We start from the raw sequence: 24640 nt of genomic DNA, 5'->3' as shown, positions 1-24640 counted from the left end.
CTTCCATCCATTCATTATAGAAGGGAAGTCTGAGCCCTGGAGACACCCTGCCTTCGTGGTGGTTACACTCGTGTGTGGGGCAGGGGGGCACCGGGGAGACAGACAAGAAACCACCAAGTAAGTAAAATATCTCGTGTATCCGGTGGCATTCATGCTGCAGAGGAAAAGTCAGCAGGGTTCTCGAGGAGCCGGTCATCCTGGTGGCCGTAGGCTGCCCCCAGTGGGGGGACACCTGTCACCCTTGTGGAGGTGACCCGGGTTAACTCTTCCCAAACGCTCTGCACCTGGCAGGCATATTTCCAAGTCAGCTGACTTCCATTTCCCTGTTTGTCATGTGGGAACGTGGAGGGTCAGGAAGGGACCCGGAGATCTGTTCACGAGACACCAGTCAGCTTTATAAATAGCTCCCCGCAGCGTTTGTTATCCTACGGACACCTTTCATTTCCACGGGACTCGACTCTTTCAAATCCCTCATAGATCTATTGCGTCACTTAAGGCTCCTGCTCTAGGAGGTGGGAAGGGTGGAGATTGAGACACCAAACGGAAGATGTACTACCAGGGTTAGTCTTAGGATGACTGAGAGTCGCTGTGGCACAGGCTGTCCTATGGGAGAAGTGACCATAAACCACGGTGGTAGCTGATTCACTTTGTTATGCAGCAGAAACTAACACACCATTGTAAAGCAATTAGACTCCAATAAAGATGTTAAAAAACAAAAACATGGTGGTGCAGCTCCAGGGAGAACTGGCTGAATGTCTGCCCTGCAGGTGGCAGGTTTGCTTGCTTCCTTCACAGTCTGTTTCTGCAGACAATGGCAAGGTCATAGAAAAAATTGTGCGACCCTGCAAACCCACTACTTTGAAGACTCCATTGTATGCATAAGAATACTAAGTTTATTGGGGTTTTGTTTTTCTTTAAAGCAGACTCCTTCCCACCATTTGACTCATGAGAACACGCGCACAGAGGGGTTGAGACACTTCCCCGGGCCACATACTGGGTAAGAGCCGTGGCAATCCAATTATTTATCAGGCTCTTATTAAGTCAGGTGCTGCCTTATTGTATGCTAGGCCCTGGGGTTAGCATTTTTCATAAGTTATCTTATTTCATACAATAACCTGTAATTTAGGTCTTATTATTAATATTTCTATTATCTCATGGACGAGGAAGCTACACAGGACCGCGGAAGGTAGCATTTCCAGGGTACATGGCCCAGAGTCTCACAGATATTAAGTGTCGAAACAGAGGCTCCAGCCCAGTTTTCTTTCCAAAAGAAAATAAAAGTTGCATTCCCAATCACTGTCCAAAATTCACTACAGAATTACTTAGGATTTTTAGTTAATTAGAAATTCTTCAGATTTCTTAAGATTCTTAGTTAATTAGAAATTCTTCAGATTTCTACCCTGAACTCTTTCTGTGACATGCTGCAGCCTTTTTTATTTGTGTGTTTATCCTTCAGAATCCTCAGGCTTCATCCTACATTTTAAGCTTACGGTTGACCCAGGTACAGCATGGGTTTGAACTGCGTGGGTCCACTTATACATGGATTTTTTTCAATAAATAAATTGGAAAAATTTTTTGAGATTTGCAACAGTTTGAAAAAAACTTGCAAATGAACCGCATAGCCTAGCAATATCCCCCCAAATTAAGAAAGAGGTATGTCATGAAGGCATAAAATATATGTAGATAATATATAAGACACACACAGTATGTGTTAATCAACTGTTTACGTTAACAGTGAGGCTTCCTGTCAACAGTAGGCTATTAGTAGTTAAGTTCTGGGGAGTCAAAAGTTGTACACGGATTTTCAACTATGCAGGGGGTGGGAGGTGGAGTGCCTCTAACTCCCCAAGTTGTTCAAGGGTCAACTGCATTCTTATATCAATTATAAATCTTAGCATGACTTAGAAAGCCTCACACGTCCACCTAATTTGATTCCATCTCTAATATTCTAAACATTTTTAGAAGAAGAATTATATTACACTTGGGTTTCTCAGTTGAGTAACTTTCTTTTTTCTTTTTACCCCAAATAACCTGAAATTGCTTTGGTCTCCAAGTTACTTATAGAACTCTGTGTCTTTAGGATAGAATTATTTCTAAGACTGTTTCCCCAACATTAGCTTTTGTTGGGCTCTTTAGTTTTGTGTCACAGTGGCTACTAATGTTAAATCAGCTCTCTTTCCCTTCTGTCATTGGTAGCAGCTACACAAGCTGTCAGCCCATTGTGGTTTCTTTCAAAGATTGGTTACGTACCTCCAAAGTGAGTTTGTACAGGGGACTCTGTGAGGTATACTGAAGAGGGTGAAGACTGACGAATAGCAGTCAGTGTGGAGTGCGTCTTGTTTCCTACTAAGCTTGGGACGTCAGCTGCTTCCTTCCATCATGCTGGCGACTGTATTATCGTACTTGCTAAGTTCAAGGCGCCCCCTTGTGGTGAGACTGATACTAATCAACATGAGAAAGCAAAATGGCGAGATTACAAGTGATACAGAGGCAATGCCTTTGGATATAATCTTATTGCTCTCCTCATTTTTAAGGCTCTCAAAGGAATAAAATATTTTTTCTCCTTTTGTTTTAAATTCATCTGTAGCTCTTCAACTCATATTCAATGCTAAGTGTTTTGGAGGTAGAAGCGAATCAGAAAAGCAAGCGCAAATAATTTGATGCCAAATCCCAGGTGACTTTTAAAAATAATTTCGTATTTTTTATTACAAAAGTAATACTTGTAAATCCTAGAAATGTTAGAAAGAACAGATAAAGAGTAAAAGAATCATTTACCCTCTCACAACCCACGTGGATTAACATTTTGTTATGTATCTTTTTTTTTTTTTTTTTTAGGCATATAGACTCAAAAGAAAACCAAACATGCCATTTTTCAAACATGATTATATGTGTGGACTTCATTCCGTGTTGTTAGAGTCGGCTACTTCATCATTCTTAGTGTTGCTTGATTTGGTCGGTTCCATTGTGTGCACACCTTACGATACACAAACACAACACCATGTGGGGCTTTCTTGTGGGTTATTGTAGATTTCCTTATGATTAATTGCTCGAAATGGAATGGCTGAACCAAAACGGTGTACAAAATTTTAAGACATTTGACATTTATTGCCTGGTTATTTGTTTAAGTAAGGCATCTTTTTGACAACGCAATATTTTTTTTTAAAGTCTCAAATTCCTAGCATTTGCCTTCTTAGTCTGTGCCAAGAATTGTGCACTGTGTTTTACATGCCTCAATCTCAGTTGATCCTCACAACAACCATGAGACTTAAATACTATTAATGTCCCCACTTACAGATAAGGAAGGTCAGGCTCAAGGAAAATAAATCGCTGTCACGTGACTTCAAAAGCAGGAAGACAGTAGTAGGCTTTCAGAAAGGTGATTAAAAATAGCACTTTGCATCCCTCGAATATTGAACTCAGTGGAAACTAAGAGTGATAATTTTCTATTTGTAAAATAAAGACGGTAAGAGAGGAGGAAGAGGAAATGTGCTTCCATAAATTTAGAAACATGAATAAGCATCTAAGTTGATGCTCTGGTAATTAGATCTTCATGTTAGAAGATATGGTGGACAACTCAGTGATTACCGTGGAATTACAAACTCTAGGGAGCTCCTAATATAGACATGTTTTCACTAGATCTTTTCATTTTGTTCCTGAATGCATTTTCTTTAACCACAGTTCATCTTCAGACTGGTTAAACCACTCCCAAGTAGTCAAAAGTTGACTAAAGGGAAAGTGGTATCAGAAAAATCTCCAATTTCTGAATAAAACCAGAACTTTTTTGTGAGTACAAAGAATTTGGCAGTCTCCAACTTTTTTGCAGTTTTTCTCTCATTGTTGCTCGCTAGAGACCTACATTTCACTTTTGTCACCTTTGTCCGTACTCTTTGATTTTTCTATTATTATATAACTCTTTATTATAGAAAACTCAGGCACAGCAAAACAAAGAAAATAAATATCCCCCATCAGTGTTATAAATACTGTGTTTATTGTTCATCTTTGGTTCTCTCTGCCACATCTGGGTATTAGGCATTTACCCAATATTTGCTCTTCCTGATCAGCTCTTCTTGGGCTCATCAGCATTGTTTTTATTCTTAAGGAAAAAAAAAAAAAACTGTTGAACCTGTTTTCCTTCCAGCTACACTTAGCCTTTCAAAGACATTCCAAGTACCATTCAGTATAAGAGCAACATCTGTAGTTTCTCTGCCATTTTCCTCTTCGGATAGCCATTGGATTTATTGGAAGTCTTTGAGGTAATTAAAGTGTCCTTCTGTTCCATTTTTACAGCGTTATTATTTTTGCCGCTCCAGCTGTTTCCTTGTGGCGGCGAGCTGTCGTTTTCTTCCAGTTACATTTCCCTCAATCTTGATGCAACCTCACTATATTGATAAAGTACTTGATTATCATTGTAATTCTCTGAAGTGACTTGCAGACGTTCAACTCCTTTCCCACCCAGTCTTTTTTTTTTTTCTTTAAGAACCATTTTCTGGTTTATAGTCAAATCCATAAATCAGGCTTCTGAGTTCTACCCACCTGATTTAATGGGGGTATGTGAGTGGCCTAATAAAATCCAGTTTTCTTTCTCTGCTTTCTTACTGTCGGGCTCAAAACCTGTAGGGCTCAAAATATTTTCCACGCAGATGGAGCCTGGCAAGAAGTGAGAAAGTTTCCCTTGAGTTTCATTTTGTAATGCTGAGAAAATTTCTATCAGTGTAGAGATTAATGTTCCTGTGGCCTCAAGTCCCTTTCTCTGTAGGAGGCATTGCATCTTCTGAGATGGACTCCCCCACCCCAGCACCCCTGGGTCCTTCCTGCTCTGACCCAGGGACACTCTTCCAGCTTCTGCATTTCCTCGACCTTAGTCAACGAAGGCAAGAAAGATGCAGCCACGGTCGGGTTTGCTCCAAGCGTGGAGCGTTCGACCATTTATGTGATTCTCTTGCCCTTTCTTCCTTGGATTTCAGGTGCTCTTCACCTAAGGCAGCTGCTGTAGTGACTTGTTTTGTCCCCTCGTGTCCAGCTTTTCTAAGCTTGGTGCAGGTTCCTCTGCTGAGAGTCGCCTTGCAGAGAGAGGTTGGAGGTCTCCGCCCCTCCTGGCAGCCTCACGGTTGGGGCGCTGGTCTCCTCCAGCCCCTTCCGTTCTCTGTCGCCTGTGTGCAGGGCTGTGTCCCCCCCAGGTCCTCCGCCCTCAGCCCATTTTATTCCCCATCTCCTTGAGATGGAAACTGTGATTTTCTGTACCTCTTTCCCCCTTGTCTGTCCACAACAGCTCTTCAAATCTATCATCCTGTTTGCATCTTGCACTTTTATTTATCATGTACCTACAGGGTGTTATTATTTGTGGTCTTCATTGGGGTATTTCTTTCATAGTTGAGGAAACCTATAAACTTGGGAGCAGGAGAATCAGAGGCCCTACAGCAACCCTCACCTTTCAAAGGAGAATATATTCACCTCGAAAAGAGCTTTTATGAGGTCAGTCTAGCTAATAGTTCTTCTAATGGTGTCACTCCCCTATCCTCTTAAAAGTCTCTTTTCCTTTTTTTTTTAACCCCCGAGTGCATTCTGGGTAGAATATTTGAGTACTGTTCTTGTCTGCAGACCTGGCTTTTGGCTTTTGGAGATCGCTCTCTGAACTCAAGTGTGCTTTTTCTTGTGGAGATTTGCGTCTGATATGTGTGAGACTAGGTTCTAAATAATACAGAATTATTCAGAAGTAAAGGAAATACACGCATAGTACATATCTATATCTAAGTCTGTCATGGTGTATGAATCATGGCTATTGTATAATCCAGTTATGATGGTATTTAGGGGCTCTGTGTGTGCTGGTTATCCATGTGGATATATCTGTATGCACACGCCGTAACTTATGAAGTGAGCTGCCAAACCGTGACACCTCATTGGCTGATTTTTTTCTCTTTTTTACTTTTTTCTTTTGAATTGTGGAAAAGTATACATGACTTACAATTTAGCACCTTAACCATTTTTAAGTGTACAGTTCAGTAGCGTTAAGTACGTTCACGTCGTTGTGCTGCCAACCTCCAGAACTCTTTTCGTTTTGCTAAATTGAAACTCTGCATGCATTGAACAGCTCTTCCCCAATCCCCCTTCCCCAGCCCCTGCTGACCACCGTCCTGCTTTCTATTTCTACGAATTGACTACTGTACGTACCTCACGTAAGTGAACTCATGCAGTATGTGTCTTTTTGTGACCGGCTTCTTCCACTTTGTATTATGTTCTAAAGGTTAATCAATGTGGTAGCATGTAACAGAATTCCTCTTTAAGGCTGAATGCCTTTCAGTATGTATAGACCACATTTTGTTTATCCGTTCATCTGTTGATGGGCATTTGGGCCGCTTCCACCTTTTGGCTATTGTAAATAATGCCACCATGAACGTGGTGGTAGAGATATCTCTTTGAGACCCTGCCTTTCCTTCTCATGGCTGATTTTGGATGCAAGAGTAAGTCATTCTTCTTGCATGAGGATTATGAAGTTTTCATTTTTTAAAACACAAAACCATCTTTCCATCATGGTTTTTTTTTAAAATTAAGTTATCCGAAAGTCAGTGGATCAATAAGAATTGAAATGTTTAAATACTGGTACAGTAAGCATAGTAAGTGGAAGACATCCTCCAGGGTCAGCCAGGTTCAGATGTCAGAATTTGTTCCCTGAACTATAATTCTGATCTGCTGTTCCCGTAAGTATTCACCTGGGATCTTCTCGTGAAGAAGTCTTGTCATCTGGTGTGGCGCAGCCCAGGCACAAAAAGTCCTGCACTCTTGTCTTCACAGAGCAGCCCAGTGGCCAGTGGCCCAGTGGCCAGTGCCAGTCAAGATGGCAGGCTGGGGCTCACCACCAGACTGCATTCTGACTGAGGAAGGTATTTCATTCTGGCTCTGGTCACCCGCCTGCAACCTTGAGACACCCTCAAGGACAACAAGCCAGTGTGACATATTCTCAAATGACCAGGTGAATTTAGAAGGGCCCCGCTGTGAGACATGTCGGGGAAAACTCACTGCTGGTCAGGGCTGGCTTTCACCATCTCTCTCTAAATCCTAAGGATGGGACTACCACCTTTCTGTCTTTCTTTGTCAGGGGAGAGGGCTTCACGGTGCTGCACTGTCATCATGAACAAATAGATGATTCCTTTGGGTCAACTGTTCTTTTTCTGTTCGTGTTTTCACCCTTTTTCTTTTCTATTTTTTTTTCTCTCTTTTTCTCCTGATACACAGGCTTTGCAGCACATGCTGATCTCTCTTCAGGCAGAACTTGACATTCAAAGGTACTTGATGAAAATTGAATCATCTCAGCGAGTTAGTACTTTACCTTTTCTTCTCTGCATTGAGTCTTACCTCGCCGCATGCCTTTTCACTCAGCTGCGTGTGGCATTCTAATCAGTGTCAGCCTGTTCCTGTCCCCGTCTACCCTGAGCCTGGGTTTAAACCTCTCAGAGCCAGATGCTTGCAGCATTCCCAAACTTGTGCATTTTTTTTAAAATCTTGAGAGTGAATATTAAAAATGAACACTAATCGCATGCTTGCTTCGAAATCTGTCATCAACTTTTCCACAGTTGGAGTTGTGGGATCGGCAGTAACGCGACGGCAATTCAGAGATCTCTGCACAGTCCTCTGAAAAGTGGGGCTCTGGCCCCAGCAGCTTTCTCAAGGCAGAAAGGTTCTGGAGCTGAAACAGAAACCTATCCTTCTAACAGCCTCAGAGCTCTGGGACTCTTCTTTCGCTTGGCTCCCAAACACCCAGTATGGGGTCCAGACCATTTCACTGGCCTACATCTTAATAATAAACATGATAGGAACAGACATATTTATATAAAGTTTACTAGGCACCAAGCACTGTTCCAAGTGCTTTACAAGCGTTAACCTCTCACGCCAGCCCCATGGGGTAGGCATCCTATGGTCCCCATTTTATAAATGAAGAAACTGAGGCACAGGGAAGTTCAATACCTTGCCCAGGGCCACATAACAGGTAAGTTAGAGTTGGGACTCCAGGCAGTCAGGCCCCAGAGTCAGTTTCAATATATTATTTATTTCCCCATAACCCTCAATGTCCCCTATTTCATAATAGGTCAGTTTAGAATGTTACACCTGGAAGGGGGTGGAGAGTGTCCAGTACTTGGACACCTGGCTTGGCATTGGATACGTGTACCAACTGACCCATTGGCACATGGCCACCCATATCCTTTTTGTCCCCCAGACGTGGCCTGTTTCTTTATTGTGTCCGGAGCTTGCCCAGATGAGAACCATTTGGTCTTTACTGTGAGGCCCAAAACACACTGTGCTCAGGAAGCATCCGGCGGTCTGGCTTTAGTGCATCTGTGACTTCCTGGCCATTCGGTCAGTCTTCAATGACCTCTTCACCTTCCTTTTCTTATAATCATTCTCTTTGATCTTGTCTAAAGTCACAAGCTCAAACTAGAAAGTTCCTGCCCAAACGAATAGACATAGAAGGAAAAGTTGGGGGACACATACGACAGAGACCCATGGTCCTACTCTACACCAGCTCAGTTCTGATGAGGTGTTTACCGTTCATTTTTTCCACGAGTTCTTCATTGTTTTCACAGCTCTGTAATTCATGCAAAATAGAGCTGTCTTTATGATTTCCTTGCACACATATTGTGCACCAAATAGAAATGCAGAAAAGGAAGCATGGAGAGCTCTTCCCCACGACTTTACATGCTGCCATTAGCTACTCCTTTCTACTTTCAGAACAGAGACTTGACATAGTGATGTAGGGTTTTCTACAGAATTTGGGGTCCCTCTCACTGTTCTTTTTTTCTTAAAGCCTGAAACAAATTCTCATTGCTAACTTCTATTTTTTGACATATCAGCAAATAATGGAATATGTGAGAATTTTTCAAGAGCTTTTTTTTTTTACGGTTTTAAACACAAGTTACAGTGACAATGGTGTTTTTTGGAGAAGGAGTGGGATGAAAGTTAAGGTGGGAAATTGAAGATTTTCTTTCTTCTCTTTGATAAAGAGTGACTCCCAGAGCCTCTAAGGAGGTCACAATCTCTATTTTGAAGTTGGAAGTAATCATTTACCGACTTCAGGCAAGGTGGTGGCAGTAAGAGGTTGGGTGTATCCTCTCCTCTCACACAGGACCCCACAAACCATGGGACCTTCCCAGCACAGCAGGGAGCCAAGCCATGTAGAACCATCCCTACGAGAATGTACTACATAGAGCAGCTGAATGCTTCCCATCATTTATTGTTGACAAATTCCTGTGCATTTTTTCCTTAGTGACTCCTCACCACAATCATATCAAGCAGATACTCAGATTTTTTTTTTTTTTTTTTTTTTTTTTTTTTTGCGGTACGCGGGCCTCTCACTGTTGCAGCCTCTCCCGTTGCGGAGCACAGGCTCCGGATGCGCAGGCTCAGCGGCCACAGCCCATGGGTCCAGCCGCTCCACGGCATGTGGGATCCTCCCAGACCGGGGCACGAACCCGTGTCCCCTGCATCGGCAGGCGGACTCTCAACCACTGCGCCACCAGGGAAGCCCAGATCTTTTTTTTAATAAAAGTGAGAACTAAGGTTCAAAGAGCTTCCCTATGGGGTCGCACTGCCAGTGCATGGCAGGATTGGAGCCTGTGTTCTGCAAGAACAGCGTGATAAAAAGATTAAAGTCCTCTCATTCTAAATCTTGTTCTCTTTCCATCTCTCCAGACTCTGGTATTCCTTCTTATAGCAGAACTAGAGGGAAAAAGAACCTTTGACCTGAAAAGCTCGTCGGAATTTTCACAAGGTTTTTCTCATTTGAAAATCAATGCAGGGAAATTGGGAGGGCAGTTGGTGGTGGTAATGGGCTGTGTGTGTTTAGAAACGAGAGTTTGAAAACCAGCAGCAGCTTCTACTCCCAAGATGTCCGGATAGGGTCTGGCCTCAAGCACTGAAGCTTGGTGACCTCGGGCACCACAGTATCCCCGCTGACACTGAAGGCCAGCTCCTTCTTCACTGTGAGGATGCGCATCCTCAAATCTCCCAGGACAGGCTGAGGAAGGGGGGCCTCTGCTATCGGGGAAACCTCTCTGGTTTCACAACAGTGTAGTTAAGCTCTAGGGGCATCACCCCTGGGCCTGGCGTCCCCCATCCTCTCCAAACTGAAGTCTGGGCTGCAGAGATGAGCTGAATGATGGCTTTTGAGGAGGCCTTCTAAGGGGCATACTTAGCACTAAGTGTCATGCTGGTTGTATTTCACTTGAAATTTCAAAGCTTGCAAGCAGGCCCCTTTCCTTTCATCTCTGTAATAACACATCCTCACGTGGACACCTATTATCCCGAAGCCTTTTAAGTGCATTCCAGGCACTCTGAGTTGCAAAGGCACCTGCTACCTTGCTCAAGCCCCTCCCAATGCGGACGGTAGGAGCCAAAGCCTCGGAAACTGTTTGTTTGTTTATAATGCACACCGTCTTAGTTCACGAGTAAAAGGAAAGAGAAAGAAACGGATTGATTGACTTAAGGCAGCTCACAATAAAGAGACATCTGCCTTCAGGTGGCTAAACTAAAAATCGAAAGGGAAAACCGCATAAGAGGAGGAGACCAAGTTATGAATATGGCCAACTCTGATTAACTTGAACATTAAATTTAGCTTCGACTTTCCTGATACATGCGGTATTTTTATATATATTTGATATACTTCTCATTATAGGACAAAGCAATACTTATGACTCCTTCACAAGGCAGAATTATTTTCTTTGTTTTAAATTCTAAAAGAAACATTGTTTGCTCATGCCTTCAGAAAAGGGACATCCGTCAACGTAACAGACAGGATCAACAGGAAAACAGCAGTATTCTTCATCTGGCCTTTCATTTTACATCAACTCCTTCAAGATGAAGCACAACACTAAATAATAATTGTAGGAACGTGCGTCTGAAGGGGGTGGGGGGGCTGAGTTAATGAGATCCAGTTTTGGAACTTGCTGATGGTGTAAGTTTCTAACTTGATGGAAGGATGCTGAAGAGAGATGATGGCGAGCCAGGACCTCATCATCTTTAAATAGGATTTGTCTCTTTCTGTCTTTGAAGGGAAGTCAGAGAGCAGCCGATTCAAGGTGTTATATCAGAAGCGAGTCTGTGTCACATCCCAGGTAGACCACCAGGCAGGCGGGTGGCAGGTTGACATCCAGACATCCTGGAGGTGGGAGAGGCCACACCTTACCTGTGGGTCAACCCACTTTGGCCTCTTCTCCAGGCACAGCTAAACCTCTTAAAGGAAAAAAGAAGAAGAATCGCATCATCTACACATTATGAAGGGGTTGAAAAGTAGAAAATATCCAGGAGATGGTAGAAAATCGCTGAAGTTCCAAATTTACCTGGAGTCAAATTGTAAAAGCCTTAAAATGCAGTTACTGTCAGGGTGTCAGAGCTCTGGATGGGAGAGTCTGTCTCCTTAAAAGGTGAAGTGCGTGATCTGCATGTCCAAAAAATTGCATTGATGGCTTTGGGCTCTTCTTTCTTAATCATTTCTTTCTTGAAAGTGGAAGTCTACGCAGTTTCGGATTCCTGCAGATTTTTGCATGGCATGAACATGGAAATGTGTCTTTGTTCCCGTGTTTTCCCCATGAATTAGTGTCCTCAATTCAGGGGCCATCTGTGAGGACAAACCTTCTACCTGGAATCTAATTGTGGGAAGTAACACATGAGAGGCCCAGGTGGGCATGGGTATCTTCAGGTCACCATAGACAAGAATCCTTCTGGATTCTAAATGTTTTGCGAGAAGGTCTTCCCTTCCCCTGATTCACTCTTTAAAAAGATCATGCTTACGCAGTAAATCTCTGATTTGCAAAAGCAATATTATCCTCGTTTTGGAGAAATAAAGACGAAGGTATATTACTCATAATACTACTGTGTAAAAGAAACCAAGGCTAGTATTTGGGTATATTCCTTCCATTTCTTAGATTATGAAAAAAAAGTTCTTAAAAGCACCTTGATCATGACTGCATAGTATTCCATAGTGTGGCTCCATCGCGACCTGTTAACCAGCCTTCTAAGTTTCTAGATTTATGTATTCTATTAAAGATGTAACATGTACAGATTTGTTCCCTGACCCTCAACTATAGTAAGTAACACTCTTCTCCATGTTTGTATATCAAATTAATCTGGCTTGGCTTCAGCAGTTATTGAGAAATGTATTCTCGTCACTCGCGGTCATAAAGAAATCCTAGGGATGGCATCTAGTCTGATAGAACTGGGTAAGGTTCCTGGGTCTCCTGGGACTCAGCAGATGGCCTCCCAGTGGTCTGTTTGCAGGTGGGCTCACGGGGCTGTCTGCCAGGCTAAGCCCTTCAGCCGCTCTGAGCACACCACACACACCTCCTCCACCCGGGGCCACTCCTTGTAAGTGGAATCCAGGCCTCCAGAGTTTGAAGAACATCCTCACCATCACCACCACCACCAACAAAGCCAGCAACCTGTTCCCGGCCCTGCAAAGTCACTCAGCCCCCCTCTTCCTGCCCAATTAGCAACCTTTCTCCTCTCACACTGGGGGGGTCGGGGGTGGGCAACCCCAGACTCATCTTCCAAATGCCTTTACCCCCTGAGCCCAATCTAGGGAGGGAGTCTTTGGGGTGACCTCTGTAGCACTGAGACACTGATCACAGCCCTTGCACCCGGGAAGACCTTGGAACACAGAGGCTTGGCCGTTTCCCCAGGAACTTCGGGATGGGGGTAGATGTCCCATCACGTTTGTTGCTGGCAGCCGTGAGGACAAGATAAGTTGATGATACCTCAGAAGAGTCATCTGACGCACAGATACCTCGAGAGAGTGTCTGTGTCATGCGATGCTTCTTGAAATAACGAGGAAGCATCCTTGTCTGAACAGAGGTGTCCTTGTCATGCGTCTCTTGGCATCTGCGGGAGGGGGCTTCGCATGGTGAGAGCGCGTCGGCAGAGGGATCCTGCTCGTCTCGCTCGGCTCTGTGCAGCGCCTGCCTCGCCGCAGGGATGCCTGTGGCCGGCTCTGGCCGGGGAGGCGAGGGGAGCTGACTCCCCAGCCTCACGGCCTTTTCATCTTTCTGATCTGTTAATGAACTAATAGGCACAGTGAAGGAAAAATGGGGAAGCAAAAGACACAGCTGTACTTTGCTCAACTGCTGAATCGTCTGATTTGAGTCCAGACCAAACATCTTTTCTGTTTTCACAGGTGAAAATCATGAAAAATGTCTGGGTACCCTTTTGGGGGAAAGAGGGAGGAAGGGGTTGAAATATTACCCTTGAAGAAACAGGGTATAAACTGAGTTTATCAAGGATAATTCATCGAAATAAATCCTAGAGAAAAATGTATCCCCTTTGTCCAAGCTGGGGAAGGGAAATACTGATTTGCAGGGCTAAACCTAAGTCCGTCTTTATGAGAATCTCAGATATGCACAGTTGGAAGTTGGTATTAGAATGGGAGGTGTGTGTGCATGTATGTCCTTCTTGTGTTAAGACCCAGGTTACCGGTGAACCTGGCACGTGTCCACAAACTACTCCCAAGAAGCACCCAGGTACACATTCAACACTGTATCGTGTGTGTGTGTGTGTGTGTGTGTGTGTGTGTGTGCGCGCGTTACCAGCAGGACCCTTTTGTGCTTGCACCCAAGTTTTCTATTGAAAACAAAAGCTGATTTCTTGTCCTCTGAGTCATTAGCACCAGGCCCCCCCCCAAAATTACACATTTGTTACAAAACTAAGTACAGTTCTCTCCTACACTTGTGTTCCAGTTCTCACATCGATCTGTCATGCTCTAGAACCGGGATGTCCTCGGTCTGTTCCCCAGATCGGCCATCAGGCTAAGACTGGCCCCGAGGAGATGTTGGCTCAGGTTTCATCACTGTGGCCATCGGCCACGGAAGTTGTGAGAAGTAGCCAAAGAGCTGTGGGGAGACCCGGTCCCGCTGCTTTAGAAGCACCCCAGGGTGTGGGTCCCCGCATGCACCTGAGAATGGCAGGTCCTCAGCTGCTGCGGCCACCTGGATGGGTTTATGTAAGGGGAAGCCCCTGTGGGAGCTCTTGGTCTTCACATCCCCAGACCCAAACCCAGCAGAGGCCATAGACTTTGGAAACAAGGAGGGCTGGAGAAGGGAGCGGAAGCACTGCCTTGTGGTTCTAAACAGGACTCTGAGCACATTTCAAAGCTTAAACCTTCCATAGCGGCGACTTGTCCGTTCTCCTGAGGTTAGAGGAGCGCAAAGCAGGGATGGTAAAGAAAACTAAAGTCTGGGGATCTTCCAGTGTTCGTGAACTTCAAATATTTTGCTCCTTTTATCTTTCATAAGAGTACATAACATCTAGAAATATCTCTTCAGTTGACGTCACAATTTTGACTGGATTTTGAGTTGAAAGCTTCCTAAGCGCAAGAAATGGGGTGAAAGTGTCTGAATGTCATGATTAAATTAACCATGTCAATTAGTGAGTATTAGGATAATGAGTCATTCTGAATACATTTGCATTTGCATGTGGGAAGCTTTACTCTATTTCTGAACTCTCTGTGGAAATTGGGCATTCATTAAAATGGAGTAAAATTCCAGTAAGGCAACTTTGGGTTTTCTTTTTAAAATAGAACATAATCTGACGCGAAGTGTGCGCCCTGGCTAATCAGACACCCCACTGTTGCCAACAGTTAGCATCTTACCTAAAGGTACATGTGCAGGCTTTATTTTCTGGACCTTGGCATTTCAAATTAGAGTTTACAGGGTCTGAAAAATGGGAATGACGAAACATCATCAATGCCTCCAGCCCTAATTTTCTTTTCTCTTTGCTTTTAGTCCCCAAATACAACACTGCATATAATAAGAACAATTTGATCTCCTAGCAGAGCATACTCCTCACGGTGAACACTTCAGCCAATATTTGTTCATGACCTTAAAATGCATGTATGGCAACCTTTTAAAAATTAATGCTCTGCAACTGTGTTGCGTGCACTTGAGGACATAAATACAGGAACCTGGATCTTGGTGCTAGCTAGCTACATATTTCTGTAGAGCAGATGCAATGGGGGTAATCATTTGGGGAAAACCATTTGAAGGAATCTCAGTCAGCTGAAGTTTTCTGGGTGACATGATTTTTCTTCTTCTTTGTGGTGTGTATCGTAGAGTGATGAAATTTTAGTCCTGAAAGGACTAGCTACCAACCAGTCAACCTCTGGTCTTACAGAAGAGGAAACTATGACTTAGTGAGATTGTACGTTGCCCAATTTTGGTGCAAGCTGGCCGACAGACTCCTGGTTAAATGACTTTACCCCTGTCAGCTCTGGAATCCTGCAGACTTGGTCCCAGTTCCTCCACTAGCTAGAATTTTTGGGTAAGTTGCTTCCACGATTTGTCTCCTCAGTGTAGCCAGTATTATGAAGTGGCAGTGAGGGTTCAATGAGATGACCACACAATCAGTCACAGTGCAGCAGGCACTGAATTTGTGAGTTCCTTTCTCTCTCCCCACACCCCCTCACTAGGAAGACAGTCTTCCTAGAGAACCGGTCTGCACTTGTTACGGGTGATGCAGAGGAGGGATCTGCCCGAAGCCTCCTACCCCAGCATCCCTTGGTGATTGAAAGCCCTTTTTGAAGAAGTAAAGACAAGAAATGATCAGTGGGGTTCAGGTGGCCTGGTTACACAGACTGCCCCTTCCTGCATGACCTCAGAGGACTTCCTGTTTGAGTGGTAGGTTTGGGATCACCTGATGATTTAGGGAAACATCTAGAAGGTTGTGATGGAAACAGAGGGAGGTGGTAATGGGTGTCCGTGAAGCGCTGAAATCCAGCTTTCCAGGCCCTGGAGTCCTGCCCAGGTGGCTCAGGGAGCGTTTCCACCATTCTCTGCTTCCTGAATCTTCCCAGTTAGGGGCAGCTCTCCTCCCAGAAGCTTGGGGCAGGGGCTCCAAACACCATGCTGGAGATGATGCATGACCAAGAAAAGGCTTCTTCTGAGTCAAAATGAGAACAGTAACTCCCAACAGAAAGACTTTTTTCTTGAGCCAAATCTGAATTGTGTGAGTATCCTGCCTCCCATTTTTTTGGTATTAAAATATCTTTCCTTTCTCGTGGCAACATGGTGCCGTACAGAGGGAAAATTTCAAGCGAGAGGGCATGTTTGGATGCCCCTTACTTTGCAAAATAAAATCCTAGTAACCCTGCGTTGTGCCCTCCCCCATAATTTTTAAAAGAATGTTTAATTTGTGAAATACAAAATGAGAACAAATGCTCCAGAGAGTTTAACTTTCTCCACAGTTATTACCAATGTTATAAACCTGTGAGCCTCATGGCTGCCCAGGCAGGGGAGCTGTTAGAATTGGTCTTTGTCTGTGATGGTTTGCTTGGAAGACACAGAGTCACCTCAAACTGGTTTAAGTATAAGAATGGAATTAGTTGGAAGGAATAATTTGGAAAGACCTCACAGTGTACTGGACTCAGGAGCTGGCATGCCGAGGGGCCCAGAGAGCTGTTCTGTCTTTTAGGGTCTCCATTGGAGGCATGGGGGTCTCTTGTCTCCCTTTTTCTATACAGATCTGCTTCATCCTTTCTCTGTACTCTTCTCTCTCTGTTTCACATTCCCTTGTGCGTGTCAGCCACAGCTTCAAATGACCTCACATTTTAAGTTCTCAGTGGATACAGACTAAAGAGCTTCATTGTCCCAGGGCTCCATTTCCAGGAAGAGCATGTGATTGGTCCAGCCAGGATCAGGTGGCTACTGCTTGGTCCAGTCAGCTGCGACTGGACTGGGAGTGGGTGACCATACACTGCATCACTCAAACCAGGATACCTTTGAGAGTGGAAGGGAGTTACTACTAATATTTACACTGGGACAACAGGTGCAAAGCAGAACGGTCCAAGGATGCTACAATCTGTATTTACCCTGGATGTGGGACATTGGACATCAGGAACTTATCCATGTGGGCAGGGAGGAATTCCGCAGAGAGGGGGGCATTGTTTGAGGGCCAGAACCCTTTCAAAGATGGCTAAGTGTCAAGTCAAATAACAAAAGGGGAACTTTGTCATGTATTCACTGTTACTGGAGAGGGGGTTGCCTGTACGAAAAGACGACTTGGTACTCAGCTGCTTCTGGACGGTGCATGTGTTAGCTCCTTTGAGAGAGCAGAGAAGGACCTCAGAGTGTGCACAGGGGGGACAACTCCTTTAGAGGCCGCCAGCTGTCCCACTCCCTCCTCCCATGTGCCCCCGAGTGCACACAGACCTGAGAACCTCAGTGGGTGACTTCGCTCAGACCATCCCTAGCACCTCTCACTTCTGCTCTCCGTCCTCTCCCAACCCATCCTTTAATGTCAGCACTTATCCTCCAAACCCCGTTCTGCCCTGTGCTGTCACAGTGACACATCTCTTAGTGCCTCTTGTCCAACTGTTACACGTATATTATCCTTGGCCCCAAAATATACCTTAAATGCGTTATGAGCTTAAGAACCACACACAGCGCTTTTAACCTCCGGAGACTCGCACCGGGCTGAGTACCAAGTCCCTGTTTCAAATGCTTTTTGACTTTTTTTTTTTTTTAATATGTCAAGTCATAGGGTATCTGACACCAGTGTCAGCAATTTTCATTGTCTTTTCTCTTCCCTAAATGATGTCTCAGCATCGAGCTGGCATCTGAGGGGAGAGCACGGTGTGAGAAGATTGCTAATATGCAGTGATAGTTTGCAATGAGAAAGTGAATGACATAATAACGAGAGCAGGCGTTTATATTTGGAACTGAATAGCTGTGTTTAGGAAGCTTAAAAAAATAAAAAAGGATTGAGCCCTTATATTTTTATACATGCTCCAACCACGATGACCCTGAACAAGAAATAGAAATTTGATTTTGATTTTCTTCAAGGATTATTGCCTTTTGCAATGGAAAATGACAACTCATCAGATGCATTGTGTCTTCCATGGGCTGCAAAGATGACCAAACACCAGAGGTTGTCATTGTAGCCATGTTGCTTCAAGTAATATTATTTCTTGGCTACTTTGCTAAGCTGAATGTATTTTCTTTCTTTTTTTTTTTAAGTCAGGGATGAGGTCATTTGAGTTTGATATTCTGCTGAGAATAGTAACCAGCTATCTACCTCACTGAAGACCATATGAATTTACATAACTCTTGGTGAGCTGGGCAGTGATTTAGGGTTGGTTTTTTTTTTTTAAGTCTAGCAATACTCTTAAAGAGTGCCAAAGCCAGATCCCAATCTTTGTAACACAAGCAGACTTTATGAAAAATAAACCACTTCGGGGCCTTGCACGGAAACATTAACCCAAAGCAAAGAGACAAGTTAACTGTTCATGGGTGTCCTTTCTGGCCATGATGTGGGCATGTCATCTGAGCGGAGAGTTTCCTGTGGAACACCGAGGCTGGCCACCTCGATGAAGGGGGTACAGCGGGCTATGTTCTGACCTTACTCCTGTTTTCTTCTGTGGAAATGTCCTAAGAGGTGTAGCAGGGGTGGGTGTCTAGATAATACAGTAGTGCGCCTGCCAAGAGGGGTCTCCTGGTACTTTTAGCAAGAAAAGGGAAAGGAACTGACCATCGCATCCTCAAAGGGCTCCCCTAGAACATCAGGCACACCTGGGGCATCCCTGAAAGAGTTCTGCAGCTGAAGCCTTGAGGCAGGACCGGCTGTGTATAATTCTTAGTGTATCTTGTTCCAAAAAATTATTAAGGGTTTCAAGATGGCCACAGCAGAGCATGAAACCAAGCCCAGAGCACTTTTAAATGCTGGGTCGCTTGTACACCCACAAAGCTGGTCCTACCTTGACAGTTAAGTGCTTTGGTGTTTTTAACTTCAAAATGCATCCTTAGGAAGACTTAAGAGGACATTAAGGAATGCAAACCACGCCCCCCCCCAAAAAAACCTGGCTCCTGGGGACTGCCTGTGTCCCACGACCAGCCCGTCAGCACCTTCGGCATCTTAGTAAGAGAAAACTCACCTGCTGATTAATTCAGATCAGTTTGCCTGGAATTGTAATGAAAGCAGGGGCAGGCTTTGGGAGGGGGAAAGCTGAGATCGTGCATTCATTCATCCTAAGCCCCCCAGTTTCACTGACTCCCTTTCTTTGACCTTCTACACGTATAATCTCCAGCCTCCACACAATAGCCCAAATGATCTTATGAAAAATGTGTCTGATCCTGGCCACCTCCCCCTTCTCCCTGCCTCGAATACCTCAGTGGCATTCTGGTAGCTTAGAGTCACATTGAAAATTCTCCCCTTGACGCTAAGGCTCCGTGAGATCTGGGCTCTTCTGGTCTCCAGTCCCACCATGTCTCCAGTACTTGCCACTTCTTTCTGCCTCGGGGACTTTGCACATGCTGTCCCTTCCACCTGGAATGCCTTTTTCTTTTCACCCCACCCGCTGGCTTGCCCCCTCCTCCCAACTTTGCACGTCCTTGGGGTCACAGTTTACTTGCTTTTCCAACTTTCCACCCACATACACCCCCTCCCCAGCCTGGGTTACACACTGTCAATGTCTTCAGTGTCTGTCCCCTGACTCGACTGTAAGCACCATGAGGGCAGGATCATGTCTCTTTTGTCTGTCGTTCTGTTCCCAGTACCAAGCATGTGCTAGCGTGTACCTAGCAGGTGCCTGGAACACAGTAGGCACTCAACAGGTGTCTGTTGAAAGGATGAATGGACGTACCACACAGTTCGTGGTTTAAACTTAATTATACATTATCTTGTGTTATTTGTTGTCCTTCATTCATTTCACCAATTAGTTTTGAAACTCATTCACATCAGGCAACATGACGTCTGTCTGTCTCTGAATCGCCCACAGTGCTCAGTATATGTTCAAGGAATGTTATTGACCAACATAGATTATGAGTGTTTTACACATTCAGTCCCTTGCCATTACAGTATAGATAACCAAGAGAGAAATTAAATTTTGTATTATGTGTGTTTAAGTTATTATAGATACCGTCTGTTGATTGGCGAGGTAAGTAATAACCAAAACTAGACATAATCCAAATTATGGGATTTCTGCCTCAAAAGAAAAAAATCAACTGTGATAGAAATATCTCCCTCACAATCATATTTTACTGATTTTGGAAACAGTCTTAATAGAAGAGTTTAAAGAACTGGGTGTGTTCAGTTTACTCTGGTGCGGGTGCGTCATCCGTGTTAGGTGATAAAAACGTGCACAGTCCCCTCTGCTGTGATCGTAACAACCACTAGAATTTGGCCAAAGGAATTGACTTGCCATCGTTCTTTCCTGTGATGTGGCTTGTCCACAATGCCTTGCTTGAAACGGCATATGCACAGTAGATGTCCAGTGATAAAAATCTTAATGGAATACTCAGGGACTCTTTTCTCTCACTAACGTTCACAACTGATACTTTGAACCACTCTGCCTTTATTTTTGTATCTAGTCCTTCCGATGGACTTTTTCTCGTTGCCATGTTGTTTTTCCAGATTAGTAGACCTTGATGGCATTAAAAATATTTTCAGCATAATTAATAATAGGCTATTTCCCACTTTCTTTCACATGCCTTTTGCAGACAAGAAGCCCCAAACTGTCTCACAGTCCTCAGCCTCCCAACGTGGGTGACCCGGCAGAGCGTTTATCAGAGGCGTCTGGAGAGTCTCTGGAAGCCATGTCTGAGGGAGAAGCTCCAAGTCCTTTCTCCAGAGGCAGCCGGACTCGAGCGAGCCTTCCAGTGGTGAGGTCGGCCAACCAGACGAAGGAAAGATCTCTGGGTAAGCTTCGAAAGGCAGATTCTAATGTTTATTACTGCATGTGTGTATGTTTATACTTCTGGACACATACCCCTGCATCTGGATGTTAATTTGATCTTGATTTGTAAACACACAAACTACTCAGAAACTCTGTTGATGTAACATCGAGCCTTGAAGAGTTACCTGCTGAAGAAGCAGCAAGTCCAACCGGTCTTTGGGGCTGGGCACATTCAGAACGGGCTGGGGTTAGTCACTCAAGCAAAGACTAGCAGTGCCTGTGGGTATTCCTGGTATAAGGAATAGCAAGGGCCGGATTACAGAATGAGCCTCGTTTCTTAGGGAACCTCCTCCACGGTTTCAGAATTGTGGGCGGATGGGGTGTGAGCCCCACTCCACTGTCTGGCAGTCCAGGGGAGGATATGAATGGCTGCAGGAAGAAGAGGTACAAGGTGGCCAACACCGCCGTGACTGGTAAGGAAAGCCAGAAACACAGGGCTGTTTCCTCTACCACCACATGAAAGGGTGGAGGGGTTTGGCAAGAGTTTGGCATAGCCTTGTCTTTCAATAAGCTTTTAGGAAAAGCAGGATTCTCTCCTTCCGCCTTCACTTATCATTCGCTGTTTCATATTGGATATTCACTTTCTATCTTGCTGTGCCTTTTTTCTTCCTCCTAGCCCCTTAACAAAAGGTACAGGCCATAAAGATTTAGACCTTTTTGCAAATTGTGCTGGTGTTTCATATGCTTAACCTGCCATCTCAAGGTTCTGAGTCAGTACCTGTGTTTTTCAGACGTTTGTGGTCAGGAAAAACAGGGGACAGAAACAGGGTCAACCCACAGAAGGCTTCAGGGTCTGGCCTCTGCAGAAGACAGCTGAATTCTGCCTCCTATAACTGAGCAGATGCCTTGCTTGAAGAAGAAAAGAGAGGGATGTGGGGAGGTATACTGATTTTATTTCCTCCGTTGCAGATGATAACCAGAGCAGATTGGGTTCAGACATGGTCCTAGCTCTTCTGAACAAAAACAAACAAACAAAAAGCCCTGTTATTTACTTGTATTACTCATATCAATTTTTAACGTTAGACTTTGTATACTTCATCTTAGTTTAATAATCCAGGGTCGTCATTTTACAAATGAAAGATGAAAGGCCCAGAAAATCTGGTTTTTGTTCTTTGAGGTTGCATAGTTAATTAAATGGCAGGAGTGGGAAGCCCCTGCAGTTCCTATTAACTCCACTTACCAGTGAAGGCATGGGACTTGCAGGGGTGTGGTGCACTCAGGGAGCACACAGGGCTGGAGCAGTGTCAAGATGACACAGGCTGGGGCTTTCCATCAGGACTACAGAGCTTAGTGTTCTCTTAACCCCACTCATGCTTGAGGCAGGGGCACAGGAGCCTGCCAGGAGTGGAATTTCTCCCCTGTGCTTTGCAGGAAATGAATGAGGTTCAGGTCTCTGTAAAGATAGCCTGTGCTTTGCAAAGTAGAATGAAAGATAAAAACAAACGCCTGTGCGCTTCCCCATACCTGGGGAACGGCGAGCCTGTGGAATAATGGACCCTCTGTCTTGCAGGCAGGAATTTGCCCCACGGCCAAGTGCAGTTGGCAATGCAGGTAGATACCGGCTGCCTTCAGGAAGCAGGTCTCTGGGTGCAGGGGCTGCAGGAGCTGATGGCAGCCTTGCCCTAGGAGCTGCTGAGCGTGGCTGCTGTTTTCTCAGGAGGTGGCTGCACTTTGGCGAAACGCTGCTTTACGCTGAGCATGCCTTGCTGTGAAGTTCTGGTGAGTCACAGCAGATTCAAAACGCACAGGAGGTACTTATTCTTCCAGCTCCAGGAGAATGTTTTTGGCCAGTGATTTCCACAACTTGTGGATAGAAACAAAGGAACACAGGGAGAGGAGAGGAATGAGAAGTTTGCCCCAGCGAGGGGAGCCCTGGGGTCAGAAAATGAGGCTGGCCCTGGGCCGGCGGCTTGGTGCTGCCCTTCACCGCCGCTCTGTGGCCAATTTGCGAATGTCCTTGCGGCCGCACCTGGCTTTCACAGCATAATTCAGTTGAGCGGGGATGGGAAATAAACAGGAAAGTGTGAGTCAGGGGGAGTCTAAACACAATCTCCTGCCAGGGGCCTTGCTAGCCTTGTGTTCGGGAAAATTCCCATGTGCCTGGCTGTATTTAATGCACAGACGTGGGCTCCTGGAAAGAGCAGGCTCCCCAGAGAGCCCCGGACCGGGAGCAGCGGGATCCCCCAGCATCTTGGTGGCGAAGCGCAGCCAGGACCCCAGGCCCCAGAGGCTGCAGATGGAGCCTGAGCTGGGACCTCCTGCAGATCCACTCTTCGTGCCACCTGGAAGGCCAGCGTTTCCTTTGGGATCTGTACAATGTCATTTTATCTTTTATTTAAATTTTAATTTTTTTATACAGCTGTTTCTTATTAGTTATCTATTTTATACATATTAGTGTATATATGTCAATCCCAATCTCCCAATTCATCCCACCACCATCACTCCCCACCCCCCCGCCCCACCACTTTCCCCCCTTAGTGTCCATATGTTTGTTCTCTACATCTGTGTCTCTATTTCTGCCTTGAAAACCATTTCATCTGTACCATTTTTCTAGATTCCACATATATGCGTTAATGTACGATATTTGTTTTTCTATTTCTGACTCAGTTCACTCTGTATGACAGTCTCTAGGTCCATCCACGTCTCTACTAATGACCCGATTTCGTTCCTTTTTATGGCTGAGTAATATTCCATTGTATATATGTACCACATCTTCTTTATCCATTCGTCTATCAATGGGCATTTAGGTTGCTTCCATGACCTGGCTATTGTAAATAGAGCTGCAGTGAACATTGGGGTACATGTGTCCTTTCGAATTATGGTTTTCTCAGGGTATATGCCCAGTAGTGGGATTGCTGGATCACATGGTAATTCTTTTTTTAGTTTTTTAAGGGACCTCCATACTGTTCTCCGTAATGGCTATATCACTTTACATTCCCACCAACAGTGCAAGAGGGTTCCCTTTTCTCCACACCCTCTCCAGCATTTGTTTGTAGAATTTCTGATGATGCCCATTCTAACTGGTGTGAGGTGATACCTCATTGTAGTTTTGATTTGCATTTCTCTAATGATTAGTGATGTTGAACAGCTTTTCATGTGCCTCTTGGCCATCTGTATGTCTTCTTTGGAGAAATGTTTATTTAGGTCTTCTGCCCAATTTTTGACTGGGTTTGTTTTTTTAATATCGAGCTGCATGAGCTGTTTAAATATTTTGGAGATTAATCCTTTGTCTGTTGATTCATTTGCAAATATTTTCTCCCATTCTGAGAGTTGTCTTTTCATCTTGTTTATAGTTTGTTTGCTGTGCAAAAGCTTTTAAGTTTCATTAGGACCCATTTGTTTATTTTTACTTTCATTACTCTAGGAGGTGGGTCAAAAAAGATCTTGCTGTGATATATGTCAAAGAGTGTTCTTCCTCTGTTTTCCTCTAAGAGTTTTATAGTGTCTGGTCTTACATTTAGGTCTTTAATCCATTTTGAGTTTATTTTTGTATATGGTATTAGGGAGTGTTCTAATTTCATTCTTTTACATGTAGCTGTCCGTGTAGTTTTCCCAGAACCACTTATTGAAGAGACTGTCTTTTCTCCATTGTATATCCTTGCCTCCTTTGTCACAGATTAGTTGACCATAGGTGCATGGGTTTATCTGGGCTTTCTGTCCTGTTCCATTGATCTGTATTTCTGTTTTTGTGCCAGTACCATATTGTCTTAATTACTGTAGCTTTGTAGTATAGTCTGAAGTCGGGGAGTCTGATTCCTCCAGCTCCATTGTTTTTTTTTTTTTTTTTTGCGGTACGCGGGCCTCTCACTCTTGTGGCCTCTCCCGTTGCGGAGCACAGGCTCTGGACGTGCAGGCTCAGCGGCCATGGCTCATGAGCCCAGCTGCTCCGCGGCATGTGGGATCTTCCCAGACCGGGGCACAAACCCGTGTCCCCTGCAT

The 24640-nt window shown here is 44.6% G+C and overlaps 1 protein-coding gene across 6 annotated transcripts in view; it reads left to right on the top strand.

Moving 5' to 3' along the window:
- The window catches only part of KIAA1217 (KIAA1217 ortholog), a 326826-nt gene that overhangs the window by 136385 nt on the left and 165801 nt on the right, over positions 1-24640 (top strand). For all 6 annotated transcript variants that reach the window (XM_030837164.3, XM_060292855.2, XM_030837160.3 and 3 more), the window contains exon 3: positions 20466-20664. In XM_030837164.3, coding sequence (XP_030693024.2) covers positions 20466-20664 — 199 coding nt within the window. The remainder of the gene's footprint in view (positions 1-20465; positions 20665-24640) is intronic.

This window comes from Globicephala melas, chromosome 2, assembly GCF_963455315.2.
Source record: "Globicephala melas chromosome 2, mGloMel1.2, whole genome shotgun sequence".
Taxonomy (NCBI): domain Eukaryota; kingdom Metazoa; phylum Chordata; class Mammalia; order Artiodactyla; family Delphinidae; genus Globicephala; species Globicephala melas.
The sequence above is the reverse complement of the archived record's forward strand: the minus strand, read 5'-3'. Positions and strand labels throughout refer to the sequence as shown.